Below are 10,226 nucleotides of genomic sequence, written 5' to 3' on the forward strand. Positions count from 1 at the left end.
TTAAAATATTATTGAAGAAAAGATATTTTAGAAAAAAATTATTCAAAAGCTCCCTTATCTATTATCTATGATCACTATTAACTAAGTACTTTTAAAATTATCTAAAGAATCGCTTCATCTTTGATTCATATTATGGTCTTAAAATAAATGATTAAATCTTTGATTCTTGTATATTATCGTGAAATTATTTTTTAAAAAAACATTAATGAAAGATAAAATAACAAAGATAAATAATAAGTTGTAAAAAATAAAAAATAGAATAAATTTTTCATTCGTTCCTAACAATTACTTTGGAAAGACAATGAGATCCAAAAAAAACACCCAACTCAACTCCTAGTCTTTTTTTTAAGAATTGATCAGCTTCTGTGAAAAAAAATGTTGATTTTTTTTGGCACAGGAATTAATTTGTCTCGTAAAAGTAAAGCTCAGGGCCAATTAAATTTTTTTTATTAAAGACCTTGTTGTCTTTCGAAGTAATCGTCAAGACCGTTTAGGATTTTTTTCTAAAAAAATAACTATTTTTTTTGTAGTCATAATAATTGTCATTATTGATTTATAAGTGGGCTCAGCAATAAAGGCCGCAGCATACAGGGCTCATTCTTCTCTATTTTAAAATTCTTCTCATACTCCGTCCAACATATATAAGAAAAAAAAACTGTTGCACGATCTCAAATTATTGAGTTGTTTACTTCTTTCTCAGATCAAATAATCTAATCCCATCGCTGTTTTTCTTCGGTCCTCACTTTTCGCAGCGGCTCCACTCGTCTTCCACATCAGTCACAGCTAACTGCAGGTTCCAATTTTCTGTTTCATGTGTTCTTCGCTTTCGTCTTTGTGCTGGTTATCTTGATTTGTTTCCGTCCTAATGCATCTTCCAACTTCAATTATTTATGATTGTTATTCTTGTTATCATCATTGTTATTGTTGCTATTATTATCTGTTTTGGATATTGGTTGATCTTAAAGTTAGAACTTAGAAGTCAAAGGCTTTTGACATCACATCTTTTCTTTTGTGTGCAACCCCTGTCGTTGGAGTTCAGATTTCAGTGGGTAGAGAGGCTGACCAATCTTTTTGACGGTTACATTCAAAATCTAAACATTTAGGTCGAAAATCCTATATATATATGTTTGCTTTCCGATCACTTGCGATTCGTGTGATAAGAAGATTTAATGTCAATCTTGTATTGCCTTACTAAGAAGATTTGCATGTTCTTTGATCCATCACTTGATTCGAGTTGATTTTTACTCAGATATTAATAGAAACTTGGAATTAATTATGCACAGAATTTATGGTCTAATTTGGAGCAAATTTCTACTTAGTCCCTAAATTTTTATGCTTGCATCAAGTTGGTTCCCAAATATTTTTTGAATCAATGTGGTACTGATATTTTCTCGGTGAATCATGTTCGTCCTGCGATTCATTAATGGAGTCCTTGCATGGATAGGTTTGTCATCAGGTGGTACTACAGTGGCTAGAAGATGACATAAGATGAGTTGGAAGAATAAGAATTTGTTTGTTTTACTGGGAAATAGTAGTTAATGTGGGGTGGGGTGTGAATTCATTTTTGTATTTGGTGTTTGAAAGGCAAATATGACGTTTTTGTTGGATTCACTCAACAACAAAATGGTCTCGTCTTGTTTGAGTGCCACTTTGGCAATTAACAGTTTGCGATAGCATTCTGTTAATGGAAGTTTTCACAATGTCTAATTTGATTGACGGGAAAATATCGGTTACCAAGTTGATTCAAAAATAATTTCTAGGACCAACTTGATATGAGCATTTACTCATTTAACTTATTTGTATATAGATGTAGAAGAGTTTTAATCCTTATTATGTAGCTCTGGTAATTTAGTTGCTGCTACGGGTATATTAACATTCTTAGATATATGTTTAGTTTATGGATTATCACCGTTAGAGTATTTAAATATTAGTTAGGATGGTGTAGTTAGATACTTGAATTAATATCTGAATTTAACTTAAATAGTTATCTTTCTGCTCTTTTTTTTTTTCACACTACTAAACACCTATAAGTAGGTTGCACCGTGTATCATATTGGCTCTCAAAAATTGCAGATCCCCTTTTCTAAATTTCTTCCCTTAGTTTCTACCAATCACAAAATTAAATGATGATTATTTATTGCTAATTGGTTATACTTTATTGATAGATGAAGATGATAACAAGTAAATGGGAAAATAGGTTCTTGTCTACAGTGCTATGCATATATAATTTTAGTTGCTTCTTTAGTGTTATTATGTGATTGCACTTTGTGTGACTTTCATATTTCTGAAGTTGTAGTTTATCTTGAAATTGGAGACATAGTTTGAAGGGAAGCTTCCATGCTAGCCCAGGTAAATTTGCTTCCTAATTCTTGCCTCCTTAATTTTATGTATATTCACTTTTACAACTAAATCAGTATGAGCTTTTTATGTTTGAACATCAAGATATCTGTGACAAGTCCCTGGTTGGTGTTTGTTCTTCTGCACAAATCACTTTCTTTATGCCATGATGTTTGCATTTTGTTAAACATGACAGACACTCAGACAGGAATGGGATGTCGATAACTTGATATAAATCGCTCTACATCCATCAGTTCTTTCACTTTGTTTTTTTTAAAGGATTTTTTCCCCTTTAAGATTTGTTAATTATACATTAAGCACATGGATTGCAAGTAGCCCAAGTCAAGTTCTGTAATGGTTATTTATTGTATATTGTGGAAGGTGAAGGACAATAGTTATTCACACATATTTGTGAAAATGAGTTTTATGTTAATAATGTGGATATTGGTATTTTTATAATTTTATATTTATTATTGGTAAATATGTTGTATGGGTTAGAATGAATTAATATATATAGTATAAATTTAATTATAAAAATCATCTATCTTACCCTCTACTATGATATATGATTTGGTCTCTATATATTAACAGGCTTTGGAAGCTTAAAACAACAGTTCAGACCAACATCCAGTTCTAATTCTATAATTTTCCCATAAATTCTTCCTTCCATTCCATGGCAAATCCTTTCTCAGATTTCAAGTACTCAGATGGTCTAACTGTAGTGGGCATCTCCTTCTGCACAGCTATTGTTTGTGAGGCTATCTCATGGGTTCTGATCTACCGCACCAATTCATACAAGAACCTTCGCTCTTCAATCGACAAAGCCTCCAAGAAGCTTGAGACAATGAAGACAGAGAGCAACAAAATCAACATCAAGAAGTCTAAGACCAAAAAAATTGACCGTGTTGAGACGAGCCTGAAAGAATCTAGTCGTGACTTGTCTCTCTTCAAATTCAAGTCTGGGGGTGTGGTTGCGCTAGTTCTCTTTGTGGTCTTTGGTTTGCTAAATTCACTCTTTGAAGGCAAGGTAGTTGCCAAATTACCCTTTAAGCCTTTTGGTCTTGTTATGAAGATGAGCCATCGAGGGTTACAGGGTAGTGACCCCACTGATTGTTCCATGGCATTTCTATACTTCTTATGTTCCATCAGCATCCGAACAAATTTGCAGAAGTTCTTGGGTTTTGCACCACCAAGGGGTGCAAGCGGCAGCCTCTTTCCCATGCCCGATCCGAAGACCAGTTGATCATGTTTTGTTATGTATTGTAAACCTTTATTCCCTTATTTTTAGGTTGAAGATAATCTGGAGCTGCATAACTGTAGCAATTTATGATTTATGACCGGGTTCTTAATGCAATCATCATTTCCGTTTTTATAACTGATGCTGAAGGTGGTTAATTTCCAATTTCAGTTTTAAAATCATGATTTTCTTGTTAAGTTTTGATTTATATACAATAAACTGTACCCTTGGCTTTGCTACTATAGAAATGGATTTTCTTCTCAGTGTTTTAATTATGTTTTTTTTTTTTTTTCGAAAAATGTTCTCCCAAAATAAGGCCAATAATTTGTTTATAGAATCTCCTAAGAGAGGGAAGAAAATAATAATTATCATGTGATTCCTGATGAATGTCATGTATGTCAGTTAGTTATAAATTTTGCTTATGACTGAGATTTCCATTGAGTAGGTAACAAGCCTTTAATGGTTTCATAACAACGTGGCTCCATTATTTGCTTGGCTCGAGCTCTTTTCATCTTAACACTTCCAGTGTTTCTTAATGGAGAATTTTCGTTTAAGTTGAGACATTTTGATTTGAGGTAATCTTTAAGTGAATGGTTTCGATGAGCTGTGGTCAGATTCTCTTGTGAATGGTCTTTTCATTTTTTGGTCAGGAGAATAGGTTGGACAACTTTCAATACTAGACATTATAGCATGATAACGTCACAACAGTCACCCACACTATACACTCACTCACCCAACACTAAGGCTTCAGAGAAGCAAATAATTGTGCAAATACAAACACCAAATACTGGAACTTGCCCCCTGTGGGGATCGAGCAACTCCTGATCAGTGATGCTATGGGGATGTCTCTGCCCCGTTTTAGTGTAGGCTTTCTGGTGTTTTAGGCCTATGGCACTTTTGTTGACCAAAACCCCACTAAGGTTGTTTTTAGTTAGTGTCTCCCACAATGCCAAAATTGTGTCTGATCCTTAGTTTTTGGTGGACAGAGGATTGGAAAATTTTGTTTCAGTTCAGAACAAAGACATCATATATTTTTGTATTTGGTTCTTTCTTTAAATAAATTTCTTTTTATTTGTCTCTTTTTCGAAACAATGACTAAGTGGTCTTCATAAATAGAAGCTATGTGATGAAACACAGACCCTGAAATAATAACTATCTTTTGATATAGCACAAATGCCCAATCTTAAAATTAGCCAATCCCCGTCTCGCCCAAAAATCTAAGTAATTACAATCCAAAAAAATAAAGTAAATAAAATATGAGCAATTGCCAAACGTTATTTATGTATAACTCGACCCTACTTATTTAATCGCAATTTGATTTGAAAAACAATCATGTTACGTTACCAATACTATTTTTTTTTGTTTTTCACGGTATCCCTCAACTCGGCAGGTCAAGGACTAATTTGCCGTAGTACTAAGTTCCATTTAAGGATTTGCCGCTGACCAATGAGTTGCTGCATGCACAAGGCGAAATTTGAACCTCCGACACTTGCTTAAACGGACTAGTGAGTTAACCACTAAACAATCCCAACTTGGTTACGCTACTAACACTATATCTGCCAACTCTTGTCAATTTTCAATAGGCTGGACCAAAAAACTCAATAACCTCAAAAAGCCACATCCCCATTTACCCAAGACAAATCCTAATTGATTCAATTTAGCTAAGTGAAAACCTAATTTACATAGGATTATCGTGCAGTCTCTTTCCCCCAACCTCTTCTCCTTCGGTGCCGTTCATTCCTTCCTGCACGTGGTCAGCGCCACTTTCAACCAAGGTTAGCGCCGCTGGAACGCCGGTCGTCGACCCAAACAGGGCGCTTCGAGGTCACAACTGCGCCACGAAGACGCATTGACTCAACAACTCACGCCACTATGTGTTTTTTTAGGGAAAAAATTGAGTATATCCTTTGTGTCTTTTTATTATTAGTCAACGTATAATTTGTCCTGTTGTAGAAGATTTCGAAATGAGTCAACATATAATTTATTTTTAGATATGTCCGGTGCTGATTTCTGTAGAGTAGGAGCCATGTCTTGTGATGATGTGTAAAAAATTAGAAGTACTCACATTAACATGTTACCTTGGATGTGTCTTAAAAAAAATTTGGTTTATTGCTTGATCTTTAAATTGAATATGCATAGTTGATTGTTGTTGAGTAAACAAAACATAATTAGTTGGATTGTTTTAATTTGTTTGTAATGAGTTGTATTTTGGTTTATGAAAAACATAGGTTTAAGACAAGCATATTCAATTACTACTTAGAGTACTTGCTAATGAAGCCTAATTAAAAAAATAAATGGTTACAACATGGATGATTAAATTATGTGCTTTTTTTTTTTTAAATTTACACTTAGATTTATATCGAGATTTTTAAATAATTGATTGCTTTATGGCCCAACGAGCGACCATTGTGAAGGAGTAAAATTAATTTTAAATTTGTTGTGTCTTGTGATCAAATTTAGTTTATATGGAATGTTTCAAAAAGGTTTTTCCGTACACAAATTGATTATATTACTATACATATAGGTTAATTAAGTGGCTTAGGAAGAAAATTGGTTTATGACCTGTGTGTTTGATTACTGCTTAGAGTACAATTTTAGAAAACCTAAAAAATAAATATTAACAACATAGATCATAAAATCTTGTTAATCAATTAATGCAGTCAAAATCAGAGTTAAAATTACATTGAGTTTTATGATGAATTTTTTATATAATTGTTTGGTTTATGGTCTAAGGAGCGACAAGCGCAACGGTGCATTTTCAATTTTAAATTGATGTGTCTTGTGATCAAATTTAGTTTTTAAGGAATATTCCTAAAAGGTTTTACCTACTCAGAATTGATTCTATTACTGTAGGGATAAGTATTATTTTGGTTCCTAACATTGAGAGTCAGAATCAAAACCGTCCCTGATGTAATTTTTGATTTAAAATCATCCTTAATATTTCATTTTAAAATCGTCCTTTCTAATAAAATTTTTTAATAAATGATAAAACTACCCTTTTTTTTATAAATAGTTATTTTAAATAAAAATATATAAAATAAAAAAAAAAGAAAAGACACGGGGGGAGGGGACAAACGAGGGGGAAAGGGGAAAGGACACCGAGGGGGAGGAAAAGGGGAAAAGGAGAGGGAGAAGGGGAAGGGGGGAGGGGGACGGTGCCGGCGAAGCTTGGAGCTGCTGTCGCCGTCGCGAGCCAGGGAGAGAGCCTCGGCTTCTGCACCGCTGCTCCTCACCGTGTTCTCGCCACTGCTTCTCGCCGCCTCGCTGCCTCGCCACCTTGTCGCTGCTCCTCGCCGCCTCGCTGCCTCGCCGCTGCTCCTCGCCACCTCGCCTCTTCTGCTTCTTGCTTTGATCTCTGTTTCTGCTTCGTTTTCTACTTTTTCTAGGTCTGCTTGAGTGCTTATGCTTCTGCATTTTCTGCTTCGTCTTCTACTTTCTGTTTCTGCTTGAGTGCTTCTGCTTCTGCATCGTCTGCTTCTGCATCTTTTGCTTCGTCTTCTACTTTCTGCTTCTGCTTCTGCATCGTCTGCCTCTGCATCTTCTGCTTCGTCTTCTATTTTTTGCTTCTGCTTGATTCCTTCTGCTTCGTCTTCTACTTTCTACTTCTGCTTGAGTGCTTCTGCTTTTGCATCTTTTAGGTCTACTTCTGGTTCTACTTTTAATCTGATTTTAATTTGTTATTTTCTAATTTTATCATTGTTGTATGTTGATTTGTTGAATCTGATTTTGATTTGTTGAATCTGGATTTGAATAATGGATTTGTTCATCATAATCCCTAATTTTCTAATTTTTATTGTTGGTTTTGTTCTTGTTTTGATTTCTGAATTGCTATTGCTTTTTTTTGTTTTTGGATTTATTGTTGATTTGTTTTTGAATTTTTTGAATTTCTGATTTTGAGTTGTGTGTTCTTTTTTTTTTGTTGAATCTGTATTTTTAATTTGTTAATGGAAGAAGAATTTGTTCTTCTGGAAGAAGAAGAACAAGAAGAATGAAATGGTGAAAAAAGGGTATTTTTATCATTTAGAAAAAAAATTTATTAGAAAAGACGATTTTAAAATAAAATGCAACATTAAGGACGATTCTAAATAAAAAATTACATCAGGGATGATTTCAATTCTGACCCTCAACGTTAGGGACCAAAACAATACTTATCCCATTTAGCTGGTTTTGAATAATTTGATTGTCATGGAAGAAAACCTTCATATAATTAGAAAAGTGTGCACGCATATATGATAGTTGTGTCTTCAGAATTTTTTAATTCTTTGATTAACAGAATTTGATAGTTAAATTACTGCTTGGCTTATTATTGTTGAACGTATGTCTATGTAGGTATAGAAAATACAAAACATGAAGCTTGGTCCTTATTCTAATTATTTGAACGTGTGTCTATTTGAGTAGATGGCATTATATTTTTTTGTACAAAAAATATTCCATTAATCAATATTTTAATTATTTGAACGTGTGTCTTTGGTTAAATTACTCTATGTCTTGTTATGGTTGAACGTGTGTCCATGTTGATATTGAAAACACAAAAGCTAAAACTTGGTCTTTGTTTTTATGTCTTATTTGTTATGTTGATTATAATTTTGCACGACACAGTATGAAATGAGTTCTTAATTCTGTTAGAATGGGTGTGTCTTCTTTCGATATTTAATATATAAGGCGTAGTCATACGGTTGGTCTTACACGTTCAATTATCCCAATCTAAATTTATTTGGTTATTTTCAGTGCTCTTTGTTATTTGTTGCACTTATAGAGGTTTATATATATTGATTTTATTTCCACCAATTTTTTGTACCTCTTTCTTAGTTGAATTTGGAGAATACAAGATACCATTAAGTTATATAGTTTGGATAGTGACTTTCACATGCAGGACACCATCGTTATATAGGTTGGAAATAATGCTTGACATCATCCCATGTCACAAAAATTCAGCTATTGGAGATGCTTTGAATGCCTTTGACAGCCGTGCTTGACCTCTTGTGCGCCGCAACCAATCCAGGAACAAACGTAAAGAGGTTAGGACACCATTGACAGCACCTGACACCAAGAGCATGCTTCGGTGAGCTGTAGGAAAGCCAAAGAAAAAGACCATCAAAAAGAGCTAAACATGGAAAGATAAAGTGTAAAGGCTTCATGTTACTTCCTTGTTTACCTAGGGCAGGGATATCCTCACATTATGTGTTATATACTGTTGGGACTATTTATTTTCCTTAATTTACACAAAGTGATTGTGTCTTTTGACAAACTTTGTTGGTTAATTCAACGATAATGAATGTAATATGGATGTGAATCTTGTCTTTTGCACCTTGATTTGTGGTAATTTTGTGCACAGGCTCAACACCTTATGCGTTTTGAAGTATTTTTATTACTAGTGACTAATCTTGTTGAGGTTCCAATATGTTGACCCTGGATGTCTCTACATATGTTATTCATGTTTTGTTTGTTTGTATTGTTCGTAGGTGACTGAAAACGGAACTATTTTCTGATTGAAATGTCTTCATATGGATGTGCCTTCTGCATTATGTGTATATGTTAGTCATGTAACATTGGCAGGTGTGTCTTCTCACGGATGTATCTTATGATGGAAGTGTCTTTTCCCGATGTGAATTTAGAGATTTTTTAACTAAGGATGCGTCTTCCGAGGGAAGTGTCTTTCTTCAGTGACTTCTTTGGAGGCATCCTCATATGGATGTGTCTTCTGCATTATGTGTCTATGTAAGTTGTGTAATGTTGGCAGGTGTGTCTTTTCACAGATATGTCTTATGATCGAAGTGTCTTTTGCCAATGTTTCTTTCGGATTTTGTTAACCTGAGGATGTGTCTTCCGAGGGAAGTGTCTTCTTCTAGTGACTTCTTTGAAGGCATCCTATGTTGGATGCGTCTTTAGCTGGAGGTGTCTTATGCGAATGTGTCTTTCGTGTTTTCATGTAATCGCGGATGTGTCTTTCGAGGGTTGTGTCTAATTTCGCCGTATATTCTTTGGAGGTGTATTCTTATGGATGTGTCTTATGCTTTTCGATAGTTTTTTATGCTAGCGTAGAAGGAGGCTTCAATTAAGACCTGATTGATTCATTATGAGGCTAAAATGACACCTTTTGGGTTAGTAACTGTAACAAAATGAAACGCAGCCTAAAATAAATAAACTTACTCGCCTTTGTATTCCACGTTAATAGCACAAAGTAGTCATGATTGTTTTGTGAAGCTAATTCAAACTTAAGAAACTTGTAACAGTATGATCTTGTTGGTGGATAAAAAAACTCAATAAATAATGACATATCCTCAGCTTAACAATGTTTATCAACCAAAAAACCTGAGTCCTTTGTCAAGGATAAGTGAAAAAAAGGTTACAAATAAAGAAAGGGAAATGTCCATGCAAATCTATAATCCAAAGTCTTTTAAATATGTCGAAATGAGTTTAACAAAGACAAGAACCCAGCATGTTCCTGTGATTCATTCGCTGGATCACTGTAGTTGGGTTGATTGCTTTATCATTTTTCTAAAAACAAAAAAACAAAAAATGCATAAACAAGAGTAAATATTACGAGCAACTTTATCCATCAAGTCATGTTAACAAGTGGTTCGAAACTAAAGAAATGGTAAACACATTCCGAATGTGGATTCTTCTTCTTTCTTCGCATGGATTTCTTGATG

The 10,226-nt window shown here is 34.1% G+C and overlaps 1 protein-coding gene across 2 annotated transcripts; it reads left to right on the plus strand.

The window, feature by feature from the left end:
• The first annotated feature begins 653 nt into the window (after nucleotides 1–653).
• LOC112697031 (uncharacterized) lies at nucleotides 654–3,711 on the plus strand. Of its 2 annotated transcripts, none has more exons than XM_025750011.3 (3): nucleotides 654–793; nucleotides 2,290–2,348; nucleotides 2,928–3,711. In XM_025750011.3, the coding sequence occupies exon 3, from the start codon at nucleotides 3,010–3,012 to the stop codon at nucleotides 3,577–3,579; it is 570 nt and encodes a 189-aa protein (XP_025605796.1). In that variant the 5' UTR covers nucleotides 654–793; nucleotides 2,290–2,348; nucleotides 2,928–3,009; the 3' UTR covers nucleotides 3,580–3,711. The 2 variants fall into 2 exon arrangements, with proteins under 2 accessions (XP_025605796.1, XP_025605797.1); XM_025750012.3 differs by having other exon boundaries at nucleotides 655–793; nucleotides 2,296–2,348.
• The last annotated feature ends 6,515 nt before the right edge of the window (nucleotides 3,712–10,226 follow it).

This window comes from Arachis hypogaea, chromosome 6, assembly GCF_003086295.3.
Source record: "Arachis hypogaea cultivar Tifrunner chromosome 6, arahy.Tifrunner.gnm2.J5K5, whole genome shotgun sequence".
In the NCBI taxonomy this organism is placed as follows: domain Eukaryota; kingdom Viridiplantae; phylum Streptophyta; class Magnoliopsida; order Fabales; family Fabaceae; genus Arachis; species Arachis hypogaea.

Coding starts and splice junctions, on each gene's coding strand:
- LOC112697031 (XM_025750011.3), top strand. CDS start 3,010: ATGGCAAATCCTTTCTCAGATTTCAAGTACTCAGATGGTCTAACTGTA.